At 47.1% G+C, this 24,071-nt stretch overlaps 1 protein-coding gene across 1 annotated transcript; it reads right to left on the bottom strand.

The window, feature by feature from the left end:
- Positions 1-1,094: 1,094 nt before the first annotated feature.
- ADIPOQ (adiponectin, C1Q and collagen domain containing) lies at positions 1,095-6,256 on the bottom strand. The gene is made up of 3 exons (XM_054385960.1): positions 6,217-6,256; positions 2,429-2,642; positions 1,095-1,990 (listed from the first exon to the last, which is right to left on the bottom strand). The coding sequence occupies exons 2-3, from the start codon at positions 2,631-2,633 to the stop codon at positions 1,464-1,466; spliced, it is 732 nt and encodes a 243-aa protein (XP_054241935.1). The 5' UTR covers positions 2,634-2,642; positions 6,217-6,256; the 3' UTR covers positions 1,095-1,463.
- Positions 6,257-24,071: the final 17,815 nt, after the last annotated feature.

Raw genomic sequence — 24,071 nt, 5'->3', positions numbered from 1 at the left:
CCCTTCATGCTGTTTTGTGTTTGTAATAACGTGTTAGCTCTGATTTGTGTTAGCTTGTTCTGAAGCTTAATGGGAGTCTTCTGTGAATGTATCTGAGAAACCATCAAATCCTCTTTTAGCTAAGTCAAGCAAGCTCTTTGGAGAGCAGTTTGATGGGATTGCTACTAATCCCAGCCTTAATACTCTTCCCTCATTAAGGTAACCTTGCCAAGAGCTGGGGCAGATCCTGGAGGTGTTCATCTCAGGCACCCACTCAACATGAGAGGTTGCAGCACCACACAAAGCTCTGCCAAGGTGGTGTGCAAACTATTGTTTATGGCACACTTGTGGTGTAGAAAAGTAGAAACAGTCGTTTGATCTCAATTTCTGACTGTACTTGGGAGCTACTCAGAGGGGAAAGGGAACAGGTTCCTGCCAACTTGCAGATGGAAAATGTAAGATGCTGCTTGTGTGCCCCGTTCTGGCAGTCTCTGGGCTGTATAAGTATTCGTGCCATTACTTCCAGAGCCAGGTGAGTGATTTGGGAAGGGACACCTCCATCCTGAGGTCCCATCTGTGCAGGAGCCTTGAGGAACCCTCTGCTCCTTGTCAGGCACAGTGTTTGCAGGGAGCTGCTGCCATTTCTGGGCATCACAACTGGGTGCCAAACATGTCTGTGATCACTTTGGGACTCCCAGAACCTCACAGTCAGTAGGCCATTTTTGTTGTGTGGTCTTGCTGGTGTTTATAAGGCTTTTCAGATAAATCAAAAGAGAAGATCCCTGCTCTAAATGAGCATGCTGTCTACATTAGAGATAATTATATGGGATAAACATTAAAGGAAAATCAAAGGATTAAAATCAATGAAAGTTAATAATCTGAATATATTAAAATATCTGGGCTAAAGAAGGGAGACAACAAACCCTGGGTGGAATTCAAAGGCCCTAATACAACAGGGAGTTACACTGTTAAGAAAATGGATAAAATGCTAAAATGAATGATAAAAATGGCAAAAATCTGTTCCAGCTGAAAACAAGGGAAGAGATGGCTTTTGTGAGTAGTCTTCTCCCTTTTCTCAGATTTTAAAATGCTGGCTAAAACATGTACCAAATTAATTCAGGTGGTTAAAACATGGAAATTTAGAATGTGGTATTTAAATGTAACCAATTTTTCTCTTATCACTTTTAAATTTTAAAAACATTAGGCTGTCTTGTGTGCTGCTCTTTCACGATGTGGTAGGAGTGTGTTTGAGCTTGGGTTTCCACAAGGAAAGCAAGAGCAGATGTAGCAGTGAACTCTTGGTCCTGTGGAAGTCACTCCTGTGTAAGTTCACTTCTTTCACAGGAGATCAGGTCCACCCTTGGCCATTGTCGCCCCCGCAAAAAGCAATTTTTGGGTAAATACAGAGTAGCTATAGCGTCAGAGCCCCAGGATGACATCCGGGGTTAAGCCACCTCATCCTTTCCCATGTAGTACCCTCTGCTTTAATAGACATCCAGGTCTGGGTACAGGAGGAAGCCCATGAAAGTGGAATCATTGATGTTGTCAGCATAGACACCGTTGTTGCCTCCATCGCCATACACCTGAAGCCAGACCTCATCCCCAGAGCTGAGGTGCAGCAAGACAGAGCCACTAGCTTGATCCACGTTGTTCTTTTGGAACTGGTCATAGGTGAAGACCACTGCCTTGTCCTTCTTGTAGAGGCTGACCTTGACGTCAGACAGGTAGACTGTAAGGTGGTAGGCGAAGTAGTAGGTGCCAGGGATGCTGCAGACGAACTTGCCAGTGCTGGCATCGTAGTGGTTCTGCTCATTGTAGAAGATCTTGCTGAAGCGGATGGGGACATTGGGCTGGGGGGCTCGCTCTGTCAGCCCCACACTGAAAGCAGAGCGGTGGACAAAGGAACCTTCGCCCTTCTGCCCTTTCTGCCCTGGCTGTCCAGGAAATCCTCTTGGCCCTTCATGCCCTGGAACTCCTATTTCACCTTGGTCACCTTTGGGACCTTGCATACCTGGGGGACAGATTGGGGACAAAGACTTGTGTTTGCACTGTGCTGGCAGCCACTATCCACTGGCCCAAAGGGCAGAGAGGGCTGTGTCATGATGATCTGCTCAGCAGCATGGAGCTGAGGAAAGGCTGGATGACTTCAATAGCCCGCATGAGCTGAATCAGTGAGTGGAAAGCCTGCTCAACTGCCCCCAGCTCCATGCAGAGCTGCCAAGAGCAGCATGTCTGAAAAAACATCATTAACTGGAAAAATAGCCTCCAGCTCAACCTCTTTGACTTAGCTTGTGGAATCTCCATTCCTGGAGATAGCCAAAAGCCATCTGGACAAAGATCAAGCATGGACCCAGCAAACACAAGACCTGCCAGGCCTGGGCCTTGGGGCTGGGGATGCCCAGCATTGATATATGCTCCCGCACCGATACACCCCCTGTTCTTCACCAACCTTCCTCTCCTTTCTCTCCCTTTAGTCCGTCTCTTCCATCTTTCCCATCCCGTCCAGGGACCCCATTGTGGCCAGGGTAGCCAGGAGCTCCTCCCATCCAGTTGGCACATGGTGTTTTGGGGTCAGGCTCTGGGTCAGCAGCCTCTGCGCGATGGGTAGACACCAGCAGAAGTGAGCAAAGGAAGAAGCCTGCTGGGCCCCTCATCGTTGCTTCCTGAAATGGACAACTGGTTTAACTTTAAAGGTTAACATCGGAAAACAACAGAAGAGAAAAAAAAAAGAAAAAAACAAAAGTTAATAACCCTCCACCCATGAATAATGGAGAGGCACAGAAGGCTCAAGTTTGAATCAACGTATCTGAAGGAAAGCAAATTCTGCTCACCCTGAGGGCCCCTCCATGTCCAGCAAAGTGCTGGCGTGAGCTCCAGGAGCCAAGCTGAGATGAGGCCCCTGGGAGCAGCAGGGACCTCAGCTGGGTAGTGCATCCAGTGTGGAGAGGAGCAGTTACTTACCAGTTACTTCCCAGGCACTCACGGGCTCTTTCCACGAGCACAGGTGTAGCTCAGCATCACGTACAGAGATAACAGGGTATCTGTAGCTGATTTCCTCCCAAAGCTCTGCTCATTTGTCCACAATATGCTCTAATCTCTGCCCAGCCCTGTGAGCAGCTGACTGAAAGCACAGGTCTGGCAGAGCCCATGCCAAAACCTTCAAAGTCTTTAAGCTGCTGAGCAGGTAGTTTATTGCTGTTTGTGCAGACCACTAACCTGAGTCTAGCTAATGTGGACGTAAACTGCAGCCAGGATTTCCATCTCCTCTGACTGACCATATGAAATGATGGTACTGGGTTTTTTTTCCACCCAAATTATGTTGGGGTTTTTTTTTTCAGATTATGGGGAGGTTAGTTGCACTGTGTTTAGTTGCTTTGCTAGTCAGAGCATTTAGTGTGTGGCTCCCAGAACCAGGTCAGTGGAGGCACCCCACAGCCGGCCTGGGCCTTTGTTCTGATGCTCCAGAAATCAACGGGACCATGGTAGCCTTTGGGCCGGGCTTTTAGGAAATGGATATTTAACAATCACTATTGTTGTGTGATACTGCTCCCCAGGCAGAGATTATTCCCTGGAACAATAAAGGTATCCTGTTATGACGATTGTAAGTGGAAAAATAGGCAAGAAAAAGTGGGTAACAGCATGGCCATTAGAGTCCCTTAGCTCTGTAATTTCCAAGAAAAATAATCTTTCAGAGCAATTCCTTTGCAGGGCTGATTTTCCTAGGCAAGCTATTTCAATGTCATATTTTAAATAATTTCTTATTAACTGTCCCATAATTGCTTCAAAGGCAACTAAACAAATGTAGTGGGTTTGGTTGAGGTAGGTAGTTTTCTTCATAGTAGGTGGTCTGGAGCTACGGTTTGGATTTGTGTTGAGAAGTGCTGGTAACATAGGGATGTTCTAGTTATTGCTGAGCAGTGCTTATACAGAGTCAAGGCCTTTTTAGCTCCTCAGCCCACCCCACTGGCACGTAGGCTGAGGGTGCACAGGAAGTTGAGAGGAGACACATCTGGGACATCTGACCCCAGTGACCAAAGGGATAGTCCATACCATATGACATCATGCTCAGCAGTAAGCCTAGGAGGGAGGCTGGCTGTGAGTCTGCTGCTTGGGAGCTGGCTGGGCACTGGGCGGTTAGTGGTGACCAGTTGTGCTCACTTTCCTGACTTGTCTGTCTTGGGTTTTATTTCTCTCTCCTGGTTATTTTCCTTTTCATTACAATTTATTATCACTATTTAATTTCAATTATTGAACTGTTCTTAAGTCTTGAGGTTTCTTGTTTTTACCCTCTCAATTCTCTCCCCCCTCTCTTGCTGTGGGGGAGTGAGGGAGTGTATGTGTGGGGCTTAGTTTCTGGCTGGGGTTAAACCAGGACTGTGATACTATGGCCACAGAAATTTCAGTTTTTGCAGGATATTGGGGGTCTTTGAAGAAAGCTTCAAAGTTCTGCTTAATGACTTCGGTGGGCAGTACCTAATACGTAAAACGAGGGAACTCCTAAAACAGTGCTCACCCTGCCAGGCTCAATCAATCCAGGAGCCACAGGGCACCGTGGAATGGGGCTGGGGCTGGGCTTCGGAGGCACTTTTGGGGCTGAGGGTGCCATGGGGTCCAGTGACCAGAACCTGCAAGGATATGCATATTTGGATATGCTGTGAGATGGCCACTTTGCCATGCCAGTGGGTGGCACTAAGCTCTGGCTCAGCTGCGATGCAAGCACCCCTCCAAAATCAGCACAAGCTGCCTGAGGACACCTAACTGTGGACAACATGCTAGTGTCCAATAAACATCTGCCTCAGAAGTGCATTTCTTAAGCTGTGTTTTGGTGATTTTGTTGGGGTTAGTTGCTCTTCCTCATATGCTGCACAAAACTCAAATAGCATTAAATTTTAGCAATGCATACCCCAGAGCCAGTTTTATTCCTGGTGCTAACCACCCCCCTCCCCCACTAAGGTCAAAAGTGGTGCAGATTTGAGGCAGCTCATAACAGAGCTGCAGGGAGCTTTCCTGGTAAATGCTTGTCCAGCTTGCTCTGAAGGGCTCCAAGTGATGCCCATCCCACAGCATTCCTGGGCTGCAACTCACTGCTGATGCATTATACAATCCAGTTTTCTCCTTCCTCAGAAGAAAAGTATGATGTGAAAGTAGAAAATTACTTCTACTGTGACAGTTTGATGCCAACACAGGTGGTTTTCTTGTTTGAGAAATGGAGGAATTCTCTGGCAGAAGTCTGTCTGACAAAGAGGAAGTTCTAAGCTCTGATAACTAAGTCTAAACTCTGCTTTAGGTATGATATTCCTGTATTGTGTCTTTCCCATTTCTTTTTGTCTTTCCATCTGGTGCTCAGGAGTGTAACATGACATACTCTGTGATATCTGAATGTTCGTTTTGGACAAGGTATAGATGAGCTAAGTAATCCTGATGGCTTTCAGTTATTCCCTTGGCTACTATATCGAAAGCTCATATGGAGCTTATCCATTTATCAGCAGAAATCAGCACATCATCCATAAGGATAAAGCCATTCATAAGTGTTATACAGTGATCCAGAATTTAAATGTCAAATAACACTAGACATATTATACATTTATATTATATAAAGTTATAGTAAATATTTCTATTATGCATTTATTAATATTTATTTTTATATATATTAAGCTCCCCACACCTCCCTGTGCAAAACACAAAACAAAAAAACACATCTCCAAATCCAATCCGTTCCAACTCCAGTATTTTCTTCAAAGGGTTTTAAGCAGAGATTTAGCATATGTTGATCTTTCTCTCTTTTTGTAATTTTATAATTCACTTTTTGCTGACATTCCAGCAGTGACTGGCTTCAGTGGGCTCACACCTTAAATTTGGGTGGTGCAGCTTTCTGGTAAGGAGCTGGTATGACCAAGGAGAACTGGGGCAAACACAGTTCTTCCAGGATTCTTTGAGGAAAGAGGTGAATCAAAAGGTGCCAGTGCAATACTTGCTGTTGTAGCCATGTGGTTTGTCACTCTTGCTCCTGATCACTTTTGATTTAGGGGGTTTGATCTCTAAATAGTGTTTCCAAAAACGGGAGCATGATTCTAAGGGAGATCAGCTATTCTTGGTTTAATACTCACTGGCTATTCTGAGAATAACTCTGAGAAAGGAAACTTCCAGTGAACAGAAAAGTCTGTATGTCTGATTCCACCCCAGAGAAAAGAAAATCCTGAACTTAATAAGAGGAAAAGGAAAAAAAGTCATGCTTACCAGCTGCCTTGAGTCCTAGTTGGCTTGCTGCAGTCTCTTTAGAAATGAAGTCCGGCTACCACATCGCTATCCCTAAGGGCACGAGGAGCTCTCAGCTCAGACACTGCATTTTTCCATTTGCTGTTGCACATGATGACTAAAAGTTTGGGTTTCCCAGTAATGTTTCCTGGCTATTGCTTAAGTTTTGGATCACTTATATAATCTGGTCACATTGTGATAGTTTGTGAAGATAGCCTTAAGAGGGAAAAGATGGGTTTGGGAATTTGATAGGAATGGAAAGAGCAATGGGTTGCTGGAGAAACCCATGTGAAAGCCTGCTGCTCATTCTGGGCTGGGCTTGTACAGCACTGTGTAAATTGGGAAATGTTGTTAGCTGATGGAGAAAGTGTGTCTGGAGCCTTGTGTTAACGCACTCAAATGGGCTTTTTAAAATGTGATAGTATATGAATCATTGTGGCAGAAGTCTTGGCTTCTCCTTTTAATGGCAAGAGCTGTTCCTGCCTGGAGGCTGCTGCCACACCAAAGAAGGGCAAAGCTGCTTTAGAGGAAGGGCAGTGCTGGGCGAAGAGTTTCATCTCAAGCCAGCCAAGGACGTGCCAACACTATTGTAAATCATCAGAGTAATTTCAGCTCTACAGATGGCTCTCAACCTACCACACGTTTTGGCTTTAGGTCAAGATTAAGTCTTTTTTCCCCTGTGTTTCTTTTCTTCCAAAACAGGCTGAACCTTGGAGAATGGAGATTTTTCTCTCCAGATGCTCCGAGGCAGTTCAGGGTTAGCTAACCAGGACTTTGGCAAACCTGGACTCGCAGGAAAAAATAGTGTGATGTGTGTGGTGTCAGGGAGATGGTGTCCTTGGCAGAGAGGAAGCTTATCTAAGTGAATGATATGGTATCCCAAATTACTGAGGTGTAAAGATTTGTTTATCTGCATGGATTAAAAGGATGTATAAATGAACACATAAATAATTTCTTATATGTAGATCTTTGAGTAAGCAAGGGTCAGTTTGGAAGCCCTGAAGAGTGCAGAAGGGAGGAGCTGCAGGATGGTTGCTTGCTGCCTGCCTTATTTTGGTCAAGCCCAGCATTTGAAGAATTTGATTATTTTATTGTTTTTATTTTTTATGATGGTTTTTCTATGCAGCATTGAGGCTTAAAACAATCCCTCATGAAATGCCAATAAAATATGACAGAGATATAGCTGGGTCTGTTTTCTTATAAAAGTGATTTGCTAGAGCCATATGTGTGTTTTGTGTGCGTGTGATGATGAAATACCCATCCCTGGAGGGGTTCAAAAGATGTCTAGATGTGGTGCTGAGGGACATGTTTTAGTGGCAACCTGCAGTGCTGGTTGGACTTGGTGATCTTGGAGTTACCTTCCAAACAAAATGATTTGCCAATGTTTCTGTTGAAGTCTCATCTCCTGAGCAATGAATGGAGGAACAGGATCTGGGAACTGAAATAATAACTATTTTTGAGTGGAGATGAGAGGTTTTTGGCTGCCTCTGCCCAGGGTGTGAGCAAGACAAGGCTGGTTTCCCTGCCAACTCAATTTGAAACCAGAAATGTGTGATTGGGGTATTTATTAGGCTTCCAGACCTGATGTGTTTAATATGTAGTGCTGCAATTACCTGGTAGGATTTGATGATATTAAAGGTCTTTTCAAACCAAAACAATTCTATGATTCTCTGTCTCATGGCTTTTCAATTCAGCTGTTAGGAATATATCCAGTGGTCCATCAAGCAGCCTCCCAAACATCCCTGCCTCCCAGAAGAGGGGTGGAAGCAGCCAGCTGATACAGCCACTGATGAACTCTTGGTTATGTTGTCTTACACACTCGATTGTGGGTCTGTGCTGGCTCCTGTTCCTGCTGCAGAGGGAGATATTGTACAACCCAGAGAGCTACCTTTTTCCAGGAAAACGTATAAATTGCCCTTTGCTTTGCCCAGTGAAAAGCAAAACCTGCCACAAATACGGACTGGACCAGTAGTACCCATAGCTGTGGTGCTCAGAGGCAGCAGCTCTGGTTGGTGCTAGGGGGTCTTTTTGGCACAGAGAAAGCTGCTGTCCACAAGTCCTGCAACACCTTCTTCACTGCACCATGCTCACAAAATCCCAGATGCAGGACATGCTGCTTGTACCTAACTTAGCTACAAACCTTGTGCCCTGCCTGCCTTTGTTTTCTCTCTTGGATCTGATGCAAGCCTGCAAATACAAAAAATGCAAACCTGACATGATGGATTGTGGGTCACAGCTTTCACTAAGAATAAAAATAAACAGGAAGGTATATTTAGGTGTCTATAAACAGGAATTAAAAAAAAACAGGAGGCTCATTATCAGCTGTGCTTCATCAGTGTAGTCATGATCCCCACTGGTGTGATTTGAGGGATGAAAAGCTGCTTTGGCTGCAGAGACATTTGGATGGCTGCCCCCAGAGGAGGTTGGTGGCTGCCCAGGCCACCCTAGCCCTGTGGGCAGGATCTGTGCCATGAGGGACAGGGAAAGAGCCCCCAGCTGGCAACCATTGTCCTCCCCTGGAAGGGTCAAGCCAGCACTACTGTGGAGCCCAGTCCATGGGAACACTTTTCCCTCTGGTTGTTCCTTCCTGGAACTGTTGTGCTCCCCCCATCCCAGCCCTGGGGCTGGGGCCCCTCTGCTGGGAGCTGGCCTCTGCCCTGCTCTGGCTTTCTGTCCCTGTGGGATGCTTGGCCCTTGCCTGTCTTTCTGCTGGCCTTGGATACTGCACGTCCCAGAAACAACACACATTCCCCACTTTGCTAAAAACAGCAAAGACTGTGTTGTGGAGCAGGCTGGCTGTCAGGCTCCTGCCTGCTATTTTAGTGCTGCCCAGGGCTGCAACAGCAGAGGGACAGAAGCCTCTATGGCAGGAGTGCTGCTGGTTCTGTCCTCCGTCACTGCTGGCAGCCCTGGCTGAACTGGGTACCCCTCCACTGCAGCCTGGACAAGTCTGCGTGTTCAGCCAGACAGACCCTATGCCCATTTCCACCATCACCCTGTGGGCACCTGCATCGGAGCCAGCCCAAAAGAAAAAGCAGTGAAATGGCCTTTAGTGGCAGTGTTGCAATTAGCAAGGACCTGAGCCACAAATGGCAGCTGTCTCTGATGCCCTGAATTGTTGTGCCCAAACCCTTCTCCTACAGCACTGCACTTCCCTCTAGTGGCTGATGATTCTTGGGGATGAGAAGCTCTCTCCCTGAGGGCAGACCAGAGGGTGTAAGCCTGGTCTGAGTGTCCTTGGGTGCTGGTCAGCCTCCCTTTCAGCCATCTGTCTCCCATGGGGTCTGTTGTGCCAGTGGGTGCACCTTGTGCTGCCTGGCACTTGGCTGCTTTGGTCATTTGCATCCCTACAGTGCCAGTGGGAGGCATGAGGACCATCAGCACTGCCTGTGGTGCAGACAGATTTGTCACAAACCCATGGACCCTGATGCTCCCACTAGATTTTCCTATATGAGTGTGGGGAGGCAGCTAAGGGCCAGGGAAAAGCAGAGCTGGACAAGTAAGGCTGTGCAGGTGCAGCACAGGTTGGGCCAGCCCAGAGGAAGGGACAAGGGCTTTATGAGGACAGGGGGAAGCCTGGCTAGGCTGTGCATGGTGTGTTGGTCATGTAAGGTAAAACAGTAGTGCAGGTTGAGTGGTGGAGAGGATATGAGCCCCAGGGGGTCCATGCCACAGAGCAGTTGCTATGCCAACATTTGGGGACCACCAGAAGCCAGCAGCAAGGAGATGTGCCTCACTCAGCAGGACCACGGGACCCGCCTGACACACTTTGCTTTTGCTTGGTGAATCCGGTCTGCCCCTCAGCAGTGAGGTTACCGTTTTCTCGGCCCGTTTCACATGGACAAATAGGCTTTTTTTCTTTCCTGCAGTGGGCAGCTCGGGCAGAACAGCTCCTTGCCAGGCTTGAGCAACAGCGTATTTCTCTTCTCAGTGATCACAAATAAACTCCCTGGCCTCAGGGGATCCCTGCTTGGCTCTGGGCGAGGGATCTTGGCACAGCAGGGTTTCTCATGACGAAAGGGACATTGAGATGCATTTGTTCAGGAAACAGAACCCTGTAAATACGGCTCAAAGCTCTTTTTATTGCTGTTATAGCTGTTCCCAAGGCACTCATTTCTGCGCTGCAAGTTCAGGGTGCTGCTCTGGCCCCCCAGAGTTGCACCAGGGAAGCACAGCCAAGGAGCAGTGCAGGGATTGTGCACAGCCCCATCCAACTCCCCTCCATTCTCAGGTACTGGCTGAGCCAGGCTGTTCTTGTTTTGAGGCTCATTCTGGGCAGGGAAGAGGCTGAGCAGGAAAAAGAACAACCTCAGTGATCTGGTATGTGGAGCACTCCCCTGCCAAAATGTCTTCCCCAGGTTTCGTTCCCAGCAGTGACTGCATCTTTCCGAAAAAACACCTGAGAGTGTGCCTCTGCCTGGCTCTCCCCTTCGGCTCTGTCCACGGCCAGAGCTATTAACGAGGTGTTTCACGGGATTTCTTCACCCATTAAAATGAACACCTCAGTGTGGGCCAGGAAGGAGAGCTTGCAGCTGATAATCATGCAGATAACCAAAGCCTACTCGCATTCATCCAAAGTGCATTTTTACAAAGTGGATGAATTATTTATTAGAAGAGCATTGCTGAATAATTCAGGCACTGAAAAAAGCAGTTTCCTTTGCACACACGAATTTCCTGCTCCAAGTCAGCCAGACCCCTCTGCTGTGAGGTTTGGACAATAGATGGTGCTAACCACCCTGGCACCACAAGCTTGACTGAGTACTGATGAGTTACGAGATCTGGGGGCTGCTTTGCAGTGATCCCCTCTGTTGTGATCTAACCTCACCCAGCTGGCACTAAACACCATGAAGCCCTTCTCTCACTTCTACCCCCTCAACAAAAGCCTTGAAGGCTTAGGCAAGGCCTTGAGCAACCTGGTATAGCAACCTGGTGTCTCTGCTCATGGCAGGGGAGTTGGAAGTAGCTGATCTTTAAGGTACCTTCCAACCAATTCTGTGATTCTATCACAAAGGGCAGGGGAGGGCTCACTCACCGATTGCAGTAGCAGGCAAAAGACAGACTTGACTTGGGGAAACAAAATCAATTTAATTTAAATGATAAAACCACCACCATTTGTCAGATGAATTGGAGTAGGGCAGTGACTGATACAACTGGATTTTAAACCACCTTCTTGTCCTTTGCAGGCTCAGCTGTTCTCCCCATTCTCTACCACCCCACTCTGAGCAGTGCAGTGGGGCAGGGAATGGAGGTTGAGGTCAGTCTGTCCCATAGTATTTCTGATGCTCCTTCCTGCTTCGACTGAAAACTCTTCACAGTCCTCCTCTGCTACAATGAGGTGTCCCTCCACCAGAGACAGCCCTCCATGAACTTCTCTGACCACAAGGGTCTCTTCCATGGGAAGGAATGCCTCAGCATGGACTTCCTTCAGTGCCACAGCCTTCTTTGGGAGCAGCCACTTGCTCCACTGTGGGGTCCTTCATGGGCTGCAGAAAGGATTCTTTTCCATGATTGATCTCTAAGGGCTGCAAGAGCTCAACTTGCCATCTCACCATGGGACAAAGAGGAATGGTTGCTTTAGCATGCCTTCCTTCCTCCTTCCTCACTGACTTCAGTGTCTATATAGCTGTGTCTCCCTCATGTCCACGAGGTTGTCCAATTCCTCTTCCAAACAAAAGAACTCTCCCAACAGGTTTTTATTTTCCTAAACGTATTATTGCAGAGGTACTGATTGGCTCAGCCTTGGCCCGATGTGAGTCTGAGTCTAGGGAGCTTCTTGAAGTTTCTTATAGGACCCATGCCAGTAGCCCCCTCTCCTGCTACCAAAACCCTGCCAGACATGCACAAAAATACACTCCCAAAGAGCCATCATTTCAGTGTAAAGCAACAGGAGGGTGCACGGTAGTTTCCTCCAGGTGTCTCAGACAGCCAGCATGGCCTCTGCCTTTGGTGGCAATGTTGATGGAGAAGCTCCTCAAACTCCAATCTGCAAGCTCTAGCCAGGCCCTTTCCCTTGCTGGTGCATGGGCTTTTAAGATGGAAGGCATCTAAACACAAATAAAAACTTCTTTCCTGTGATGATTTTGGGACTGGAACAGCCTGCCCAAAGAGGTTGTGGAGTTTCCTTCTCTGGAGAGATTCCAGACCTGTCTGGACATTGTGGTCCTGTGCAACCTGCTTTTGGTGGCCCTGCTTTTAGTGGCCCTGCTTTAGCAGAGGGTTGGACTAGATGGTTTCCAGAGGTCCCTTCCAACCCCTATGTAATATGATTCTGTGTTACCTCCTGGTCTCCCATTTTTTGTCACTTTTTGTTGCTGAGGGACAAAATGGCATCATCTCCCCTATCACCACTCATCACTGAAGATGTTTCTTCTATCAGGCTCTGTAGCTGCTGCTCTTGATTTGAGCTAACAGTCTTGCTAGGATATCTGGAGGAACTGCTGCACTAATCAGAAGAGTGTGTTTGCTCTGAGCCTGATGGGAAGTGAGGGGAGCAGCATCGGAGCCCTGTCACCTTGAATGGTTTGGCAGAGACTGTGTGGGGGAAACTGGCTTCGTTCTGGGGTCAGCACAGGAAATGAGGGGCTATGGGATGTTGGTGCTGCTGCTGCTGCTGCTGGGGTTTCAGGGTGACCCCCAGCTCTCCCCACAGAACCCAGCTGGGAGATAGGACTTCTTGCAAGGGAATTTTACTCCCCATGTCAAACAGGACAGTTGCTCTCCCTGCTGGCAGGTGGGTGGGTGCTGGCACATGTGGCTCCAGGCAGGCAGGGCACAGGCAGAGCTCCTCGTGATTCAGTAAACCACAGCCCTTGTTTGAAAGCACTGCCTGGTGACATCCCAGTGCTGTCCACCTCTACCCCACCACCGGGGTGAAAGTCAGGAGCCCACAAGTGACCTAAGGCCTTCCCATGATACTTTTCTTTGCATTATGCAAATGCACAGGAATAATTTTTGGCCATAATAGTTTTTCCATTGACTGCAGATTCGATCCAGAGTCACCAGCTCCAGTAACCTCTGCCATGCATTAGCTGACTCCCTGCTTTTTTCAGCTTGATGGATGTGATTGCAGGGCTATGGGTCAGGCAGGTCAGGTGCTGGCTCGCTGGATTTTGGAGCTGTGTTCTTGGTGCAGGACCCTCCTGAACTGTCATTCCATTGTCAGCAAGACTGAGTATTCTCAGGCCAGAAAAGGAGGCTGAGGGGACACCTTATTGCTCTCTGCAACTACCTGAAAGGAGGCCATAGTGAGGTAGGTGTTGGTCTCCTCTCACAAGTCACATCTGATAGCATAAGAGGAAATGACATCAAATTGCACCAAGTTGCAAGGGGAGGTTTAGGTCTGACATTAGCAAAAATCATGCCAAAAGGGTTATCAAAGACTGGAACAGGCTGCCCAGGGAAGTGGTTGAATCCCTGTCCCTGGATGCATTTAAAAGCCATATAGATATGGTACTCAAGGATGCGGTATAGTAGTAGACCTGGTAGAGCTAGATAATGGTTGGACCTGGTGATCTTAAAGGTCTTTTCCAACCATTGTGATTGTGTGATTTGGGCAACCAGTTCTTGCCTGCCTTGCATGCTCAGATTCAACAGCCTTTGATTCAAAACACCAGTGAGGTGCTCAGGGGTAACAGTTTGCTTATTCCTTCCCATCATTTACAAAACCTAATCACTTAGAAACTAGGACATTATTAATTAAAGGCATTATGAATCTTATATTGCCTATATAATGAAGTATTACTGTGGAATCTGAGTGATGCATATTTCATCAGGAAACTTTAAATCTGATAAAAAATTATTAGTGTCTGTTTTTCTCTGGACATTTTGTGGTATAAATCATTACAAAGCACTCTCTGGGAAGTCACAGAGAATGAAACATCCATGACACTTTCTATGGGGCATTTCTTTGTGCTTATCAGAAAGCTTTTATGGTGGCCCTAGGGCTAATGAAAGACTTATGATGTCTTCAATTATTCATTTCTATAAGTGCCTGTTCTCCTGACTTGAACAGCTGAAACCATGCTGTGACTGGTTTTAGCAGTAAATGGTGAGGGTTTTTTAATGGAATCAAATGACTTTGCTTCCACTGCAGACTTTGCCTTTCTTCCATCGGAAAAACAATGGTGGTTCACTCTCAGCTATCACAACACTTTATATGTTTCTCCCTCTGGGAAGTACCTTTCCACCCAGCAGCCAGCTGAGCCAGCAGTCTTCATTCACACTCGGCTGCAGCACCTCCCCTGGTGTCTGCCAGGAGGTTTCTGTGGGAGCCAGACCTGGCAGCCGAGAGCAGACTGGGGGCCTCGACATGCTGTCGCTGCAGGCGTGCTGAGGAACTTTGGAGCACTGGGTGTGTTGCATTCAAAGCATCGCATTTGCTGCAGTGGGCTGTGATCAGCAGCCTCAGTTAGAGCTTCCTCCTCTGTGCCTCAAGCTCAGCCCAGGCTGAGGAAACGCTTCCTCCTGATGCAGACCTGGTGTTTCAAAAACCCGTTAAAAATACCCATGCAAAACATGCAGTGGTTTGTGTTGGTGCCCTTGAGCTGTCACTCAGTTGCATCTGGATGCCAGGGACCCCCTGCTCCAGGCACACAGCAGCTATCAGACCCTTAGTGCTGCTCATCTGGGCTTGAGAGAGCTGAGTACAGGTGTCCACATGGAAATCCTGTGGAACTGGGCTCCCAGACAGCAAACCCACAGGCAACCCAGATGTCCTGAACTCTCCTGCATGCAACCTTCTGCTTCTGCTGTACCCCAACAGATGCCTCTGTGGCAGGACTGTGGGCCTTGGGGTGTCCTGACATGCTGGGCTGAGATTCTGTGCCTTGGCTTCATAAGTCTCCTGCAGGAAAAGCTGTGGAGCTAGACAGGCTGGGGAGGGGGGCAGAGTGAAAGCACTTCTATATTAAAACACATTTTTCTGGTGCTCCTTTATAGGTTTCTAACATGATTCATATGTCCCTGCCTGGCCCATCACCCACAGCCAGGCTCTCCCCTTCCTCCTGCTCCTCTCTGCAATGTTTTCTATGGATTAGATTCAACTGGATAAATTCATCTCCTTTTGTATTTATAATTCCTATGAGGGTGGTGTCTTTAACAGAGACTCTTCCTTCTCATTGCTTTGGCAAAGCAAGTAGCAACTCCCCACTGTGTCTCTTCTCAGATGACACAGAGGTTCTCTGAATAGCAAAGAAAGAAAACAAAAAAGACCTAAGCTGTTTCTTTCTTTCTTTTTCTTGCAGCAACACATATCCACCTCATGAACAATTTCTCCCAACGTTTTATTGTTTTATTTTTCATATGGTTCTACCCTTGAAGCACTGCCTGTGAAGCATCCTGCTGCTCACTGGTAGAGATGGGGACATCAATTTCCCTTTGACAAGAGAGGAGCAAGAAAGGAGCTTTTTCCTTCCCCACAGCCAAAGTGGAAAGATAAGGAAATTCAAAGAACAAAAGTGAGTTAAGATATGGGCATTAATGGCAGGAAACACCTTAGTACCTGCCATCTGCGACTGCAACGGGCCTGTATTGACTTTACAAGTGGTTCAGCTGAAAGGCCTAATTTAGTTCCTCTGATGGCAGAAGCCATCCATGGGCATGATCAAGGCTGCTGACTTGAGGCAGGAAGGAGTTCTCATGCCATCACCTCCTTTTCCCAAGGCAGGGCAGAGCACTGGTGCCTGCTGACCTGGGCTCTTTCCCAGCCTGTCGGCTCTCTCAGCAAGGAAACCCTTAAGCAAACTTCCCTTTGGTGGCTTCAGAGGAGACCACTGATGGAACATTGATTCTGAGATGTTGCCCACGTGGTGTGTCTGTGCAGTGTTGGCCTGCCTTCCAGTAAAGAAGGCTTCACTCATCCCAGTGGGCACCAGCATGGGCAGGTGATGCCGGTGCCATCGCCATTTCCGATGAGTTGCTGCTGGTGTGCCCAGTGGCATGGGGCAGAATCCAGCCCCCCGAGCCCCACAGCTTGTTTGTTTGTCGTCTCTTGGCTTGCTTTCTGCAAATATTTTTATCCGGCTGAACCACAAATAATCGCTTACAGCTTTGCTCTCTGGGTCTGTGATGAGCCTGCAAACGCCTGCGGGTGTTTGCGAGAGATAATCAGGGAGCTTTTGTGCTCAGCGCCTTTGTCGTCCCTCACTCTCTCGCTTTTGTCTCTGGGCTCCCTTGGTCTCCCATCTCCCCCTCAGTGAGTGGTACCTTTTCTGATACCTCTGAAAATAACTTGGTCCTGTTTTATGTGCTTGTTTCTGGAAATGACATCTCTGCATGTGCCCCTCAGTGACTGCTGCTCAGGCAGCATTTGTCTTTATGATTCAATTAAAAGCGTGGCCATGTTTTCCCACTAGACCCTGCCACCATCCTAACAAAGCATTTTCTACCTTGTTAACCTTTTCCAGTTCACAAGTGTCAAGTATTCCAAAGCCTTTCCCTTTGAGATAGGCTGCTCCAGCTACATTGTAATGACTCTGAAATGCAGAATGTTTCTGATGCTCTGAAATGAAGAGAAAGAGAAGCCCCAAGGTCATTACTCCTGCCAAGCATTTCTCCAAGACTGAGATTACCTGCTTTCTGAATACTCTCTTCACTTGGCAGACCTCCACCACTTCAAATAGGATCCAGGAATATCCTTGGCTTTATGGTCGATTTTCCTCCTTCCTCAGTCATCTGTAAGTAGGTTTCATACATGCTTGTCAACAAGGAGATTGGATCATGATGCATTGCCCTAAAGAAATATTTTTCTTTCTCTGTCCTCATTATTTCACGCAGCTTCTCCAAATTGGTTTGTTACTCCTCTTGCTGTTTCCTACGCTCTTCAGCCAGTGTTTGGTTTCTCCCTCAACTTCTACATATTCAGTTTGTTATTTGCAGTCAGTCTGGAGCAGAACATGAACCTGACAACATCTGAATCATATTTTCCAGTGCTAGAGGGCAGCCCTTATGGCTAATGACAATGCACCTTGTGTATAATGAGATTTTAATAACAGGTAGGTAAGGAAACACTGATGACAGGAGGTGTTAAAGTAGCGTGGGTAGGAACTTGTCTCAGCTGCAGCTTCTCTTACATGAGCTCATCCTGAAGCTGCTGTGTGGTGGCCCAGCCTCAGGTACAGAAACCCTCCTGCTTTGTCCTTTTGCAGAGGCTGGCTGTAAAACCTGGTGGTTCAACGACCTTCACAGCCAGCCAGTGAGACAGCTGCAGAGGCTGGAAGGCTTTGGTGTGTTTTGGTTTTGGTCTTGCTCAGCTCTGTTCTCTCCATTTTGGCTGGCTGACTCATCGGCTCCTCTGCAGTCTCTCTTGCTCCTGTATTAGGAAGGTGCTTCCCCAAGAGTGTCCCCTGAAATGCCCCTTCTCTTTGTGAGGGGAAACCAGTTAGCACTTGCAGCTGAGAGACTGGGAATGCTGCAAAACTTTCTATTTCCAGTTAATATGTTTTGAAGATGGAGGCTTATTGCTAACTCCTTGCAATAGGTGGGAATTTACCTGTAGTCATTGCTCAGTTACTGTATTCTCTGAGAACATTGTTAAGATGCTGGAGGTGGTTGAGTCACTGACAGCCTTGGAGGTATTTAAAAGATCTTCATGTAGATGTGACACTTAGGGATCTGGTTTTGTGTTGGGATTGGCAGTGCTGGGTTAATGGTTGGAGTCAATGATCTTAAAGGTCTTTTCCGATCTAATTCTCTGATTCTGTGCTGCTGCTGGGTTTAAAACTAGAAGAAGTCTTTCATTAAAACCTCATGGAGTTTTGGTTGCACCCTTCCATTGCTTATCAGCACTTCAGTATACTACTTGTATACCTAAGGCTTTTGGTGTCTATTGTAGCCACCTGTGAACTGGCTCATGTGCAGGGTGTAGTCCATATGGCTGTTTCCCAGAGCAATGCCTTCCAAACAGCACTGAGAGTTCAGCTTGGCTGTTTTTACCTCTGGAGGAACCCAGATGAAGCCTCCAGCATGGAAAATTATCTGACACCTGGCCCATCGCCATATAGACCTGTAAATTATAAGCACAGGCACGTGTGTCTGGTTTGCATACTTTTTTATCTCTGAACATAGGCACAGGCCACCATCCTTTTATTGTCCTTAGAAAAAGAACTTACCCTGTTGTTTCTCTTGCTTCTCTTTGGGCTGGTGACTTTAACCGTTCTCTCAGGGTATCTCTAGGCACCAGAGAGACAGTACTTAAGGAGCATGTGTATCAGGCAGGCTGGTTAGAATCCTACAACCTCTTCCTACCACCAAGAAGATCTGAGAAAGCTGCACTAACTGCCTTGGACAGGATGTCAGGCCATCTCCTCAGCACCACGCTCTGTGTTTGGGAGCTGCCTTTGACTCCAGCTCAGGAGGCATCAGAATGAGCTGTTGCCCCTCTGTGTAGTTTAAAGATGGCTGAGTGATGCCCAGTGTACCTTGACATTGTCTCCCCTGCCCTTGCCATGTTTGTGCTGTGCGTTGCTCAGGGCAGAGACCTAATCAAAGGAGGCAAGAGCTCCTTGAGCAAATCTCATAAGGGAATCTCCTTTGCTGTTGGTGTAATGCCCCAAGCCATTCATCCCTTCTGTATAGAGCACCACCAGACTCCTCTTCCCTGTGCACTGTGCGAGGGTGATTTATTTTTGGTTTCCTGCTTCTGCAAACCAGCCTTGCCACTTGCACACATTGGCAGCTCTGCCCGCAGGTAAGCTCTATCCTGGCCTGCCTTTATTCCCACCATCTGCATGCTCCTTCTGCCTGTTTCCTGCCTTACTGCTTGGGGTGGATTTAACAAGAAGCATTTCCTGCAAGCTGCTGTTTCTGCCCTCTTTCAGCATGCTCCTGTGGTTTCTGTGCTGCTTTGCTGCGATATCACCCTGCCTTCCCAGCCAGCCTTGCAGCCTCTCTCATCCATGTGCTGTGAATGCTGCGCCATTCAAGATGCACTTTTCTATATCTTAGGAGGAGTATTCTGGCAAACCGTTCCTCCCTTTTAATTTTCTGAGCCCATTACAACCAGAATGAAGGACTCCATTGTTCTTCTGAAGATCACATTTAATTTTGCTGTTTCTGTGCCATGTATAAAAGCTTTTTCACAGGTTTCCTGCCCCTCTTATTTCTCTTAAGGCCAATGAAGTTTAATTTAATCTATGATTATGGTATCTTTTAAATCCATGGAGCACAGTATGATAACCTGTTTGCTGTTCTCCACTTAACTTTTGGACGGACCTACTGCCTCTGATTTAGAGATATTGAATTAAAAAATGTAGCTTTTATTCATCTTCCCTTTCAGGATCCATTTGCCTCCTTGAAAAGATGAAGTTTTTGCTTAAATTTTTTCCAGATGTCACAGGTACTTTAGGAGGCTGATGTGGATTAGATGTTACTGCTCTCTTTGTGTAGGCCCACATTAGCTACCCACCATCTCTGCTTTTCCCACCTGTTTCCATCTTCTGTGTTTAGACCCACACCTTGGGTACCACCCAGCATCATGGTCACCAGGAAGGACTTTGTACTGGGATTAGGATGAGTCACTAATGTAATAAAGGGAAAGATTTGCACATTTATCTCAGGCTTCTGCCAACAAAATAACAACAACTGCTCTAAACCTGAACTACCTTGCAGGTATCCTTCAAGTAGCCTTCAGGATCCTTCAGGCATTTTCAGTCCAAACCTCTTGCAGATGGGGCTGCAAACAACAGCCCTCACCTATAAATCCATCCATATGGATCTCTGCTAACTCCATCCCTTTTTCTGCACTCCTGTGAGTACAGAGGTGTGCCTGAAAGAATAAGGCCAACCACTGAAGGGGGCCTTTGGCCAACGCATTCGAGAAGGCTTGACAAAAGCTTGACTTTTCTTCCAAGAGAGGTGCTATCAAGCCATCTTCCTGTTTCCAAATGAACACATGAACGGGGCTCTTGGGTCTATTCTGCTGCTGTGTGGAGAATTCTGCTGACTAGACACTTGGAGGTGTTTAAGAAAAGACTGGATGAGGCACTTAGTGCCATGGTCTAGTTGATTAGATAGGGTCTGGTGACTGGTTTGACTTGATGATCTTGGAGGTCTCTTCCATCCTGGTTGATTCTGTGTGCATGTGACATCTTCCCCTTGAGGATATTTGGCTTCACCAGCCCCTTCAGTAAACCAGGGGCTGAATGTTCTGCTGGGGGACAGTGAGGGATGCACCCTGCCATTGTGAAAACAGGAAGCAGTGAGAAGCTAAATCTGTTTTTACAGCTCAGCTGTCTATTGAGAAAACAGACAGTTTTCTGCTGTTCTTATCTAATAGCGAGACTTTTGCTTCCTGTGTCACTGTAGGTAATGCAGAAATTGTCTTCCCTTGTGAACCTCATTTCCTTGAGATCTTTTCTCAACTCACAGCTTCCGCTTCACACACTCTTATCTAAGCAGCTCTCAGGTCACATCCTGTTCTAAAGCCATATTTTAGAAAAGAAGAGATGCAGGAGGTGTGGGCTGAGGGACACCACTATCTGTGGTTATCCACTCCTATTCAGAGCTCAGGTATTTGTAGATTTGCAGTTTGTGTCTGTACAGCAGCAAACGGAAGGAAAAAGCTCCAGAACAGGTGGAGAGAAGTCTCATCTGCATCAGCTAATGCATGGAGGGGAGACCCTGGGTTGGGGCCAGCACACATTAGCGTGCTGACATCATGCACACCCATAAGGACAGACTGCTCCTGTGGCAGGTCCAGGGGCAGGCTGGAATAGTCAGACTTGGCCTAAGCTTTTCTCTTAAGTGCTTAGAAGCACATATTTCTTATTCTTCTCTGGCCAAGGGGGCTTTCTAACCAAATAATGGTGATGAAAGATCGAAGACAAAGGAGGGCTGTGTTCCCTGTTTTCTGAGCCAGGGAGCCTGCAAGGGCAGATACTTTACCCCTCCCTTTTAATTAGAAAGTTAGTCACACCACTATCTTTTGAGGAGAATCCTTGTCCCTTGGGTCTTGTGTTTGTGCAGGCATGCCAAGAGGGTTAGTAAGGAGCTTCTGATCAGAGCTGGGAGCACCACATGTTCTTCATAACTTGCAGCACCTGGATCCACATCACTGGTCTCCTCCCTCCTCCTTTCGGACTCACAAGCCATGTCCCTAGCAGGAGATGATCTTTCAAATTGCAGCCCCTAACTCAGGATGAACTCCTGTGCAGATCTTGCAGGGATCACAAGTGTGGGTGATGATGGCTGGCATAGGGTCAGCATGATCTCTTTCCTTGCCTTAATGCTGCTTCCATACAGGTCCCTTGGGAAGTGTGCTGCCGTTGCTGCCATCCTGCTCCCACAAGCTGGAGGAGAGGACTTGGCCTGAAGCATGCATACCTCTATGTCAGCTGTATGACTGTGGGAAACATAAAGAGAGGGTGAGCTTGGAGGACATCAAGCTTCTGAGCTGGCCATGATGGTGCTCATGACTGCCAAGCCTGCAGAATCACTGCTTCACACTAGAAAGGCATTTGGCCTATGTCATTGACAGAAATATTTTGCCAGTGATTCTGCCCATGCATAGATGGAAACAAGACCATTCTGAGGCTGAAATGGGCCAAGAGAAAGCAGTGAAGCCAAAGTATGCAAGAGCTACCCTGTTTCACAGGGCAGGGGAGGCATTTTTGAGGAGCCTGCCATTTCAGAAGTGCTTCAGAAAGCAATGTCCACAGCTAAAAGGGTGGTGAGGAGGCAGGCAAAAAAACAATATGGAGAAGGGTTATGTGATATGGAGATAGGATCAAGCCATAAGCAGTTGAGAAACTAATGATGAGTGAGGAAAGAAAGCAAACAAGTTTCAGAGATAGGAGAGAGGCACCTTGCAACACAGCGAGAACACAGGGGTTGAAGCATCCCTTGTTAGAGGAAGTGGGAAATATGATTAAAGAGAGAGAAGGTTCCTCTAACATCTACAGAGACAATTAAGGTCTTAAATACTGAAAAGTAAATACTGACATGGTATTAAAACATATCAAGCAAGCACAGGCCAAGCAAGACCCACCCAAAAACTGGTGAAAGAAAATAGGTACAGCAACCATAAAGAAATATGATCCTGAATATCTAAATGAAGGTAGAGTTATTATTAGCATTATGAAAACTTAAGGTGAAAGGGCCAGTCTTGCAGAAAGCCGTGGATGAGAGAGGGGCTGTTTTAAGAATAGGCTGAAGGTCCTCTGAAGCTTCAGTGTCTGGAGAGTGAAGTGGAGTAGGAATTAAGCAAGGAATGGAAGATGTTTTGCCATTTTTCTCAGCTTTAGAAAGATCTATCTTTCAGTTTCCAAGGAGAGATTACAGTGAAAGCAGCAGCAATTACCCAGTGCTCCTAGTGTGATAACTGCAACCAGAGATGTGCAGGGTGGGAGGCTCCTGAGATGTTTGTCAAGTTGGAAAGGACACAGGTTTAAGTTGACACCAAAAGGAGATGGTCCCTTTGTGTGATTTTCTGTGTTGTGTTTAAACTTTCTGCATCACATGGTCTCTTCTCTGGAAGAGGAAGTCCTCTCTGTGTGAAAGTTGCTGAGGAGGATGCAAGAGACACCTTGCCCTACCACAGATCTGGCAAAGCTGAGCTGGCAGCTACAAGTGAGGTGACAAAGACCAAAGGGTTACTTCAAACCAAGGTGTGCAACTGGTTTCCAGGCGTGGCTGTTGGCAAACAGGTAGTTGTGCTGTACACCTAAGGTCAGGGCAGTGTCAACGAGGTTGTGCTTTGAAGGCAACCCTCCAGGCCAAAGGATAGTCAAGGCTGTGGGCTGGAGACCTCTTTGTATCCAGGCAATTTGAACAGGTAGCCACACCAGCCATTAAATAAGGTAGCTTAGAAAAGGCTCCCTGGAAAGCAAAAGGAGCTTTGTACCCTACTGGTCACACCAGTGCTCTGCTCTCCTGCCCTTACTACCGCAGTAGCAGATTTTGTTTCTCCTGTACCTCAGTGCTACTTAGAAGGTTGTACTTGAGCATTGTATACAAAAGCAGCAAGGTGTTAAGGGCCAACAATGGAGAAGATTCTATGTAAATCCACAGACCCTCACTTAAAAGCATCTAAAGCAAACGGGCCAGGCAAGGTGTGCTTAGGAGGAAGGAGGGCTGTGTCTCAAGGGCTTTGCTCATGACTGCATTTTTGCACTGGCAAAATACACCAGACATGGTACAATCACTGTGTGGAAACTCCCATGCATGTTATCAACCAGTGACAGCTTTATTTGCCCTGACTCCTTATTTTTCTGGGATTCCATGGCCAGAGAATTATCCTGTATATGTTATCCTTGAACAGCATAAACAGCACTTATCTGTTGCCTCAGCTGCATGCTTCCTAGGGGGCTGTGGGTCCCCAAATCTGTCTGATGCTTTGGAGCATACCATGCTGCACTGTGAGTGCTCCAGTGCTGGTGCCCACCGTGCAGAGCATCGCAATGTCAGTGGGATTCAGCAGCACTCCCCTGCAGCCAGCTACTAGAGCTCTCTTCTGCACCTTGAATCCTCTTGCACCAACACAGGGAGTGGTCCCTGCTGGTACCAGGGCAACATGGATGCATCTGATCCCTCCTCATCCTCCCCTGCAGCATCTCCTCACCCCTTTTGGGAAGAATGGAAGTATGGAGGGGTGTGGGAGGGCCAAGAAACAAGCTTTGCAGGGGGATGGGAAGAAAGATTTTCTTTGGCTCCTGACCTGGGGGTGTAACCCACATAACCTATTTTATTTTGGTTACTTGGATTAGTTAATCTGCTGCTGTTTCAAAACGGAAGAGCTGGATATCTGCTGTGTCTGTTTGCATGGCGTTACTTGAGCCACACTTCTGACAGGGAGGTTAAAAATCTCTGGATGTGCTGCTCTCCTTTTTCTCTCCTATGTTTGT

The sequence above is a fragment of the Indicator indicator genome, chromosome 13 (assembly GCF_027791375.1).
Source record: "Indicator indicator isolate 239-I01 chromosome 13, UM_Iind_1.1, whole genome shotgun sequence".
Taxonomy (NCBI): Eukaryota; Metazoa; Chordata; class Aves; order Piciformes; family Indicatoridae; genus Indicator; species Indicator indicator.
Note: the sequence above shows the minus strand (reverse complement) of the source record. Positions and strands in the feature narration are given on the sequence as shown.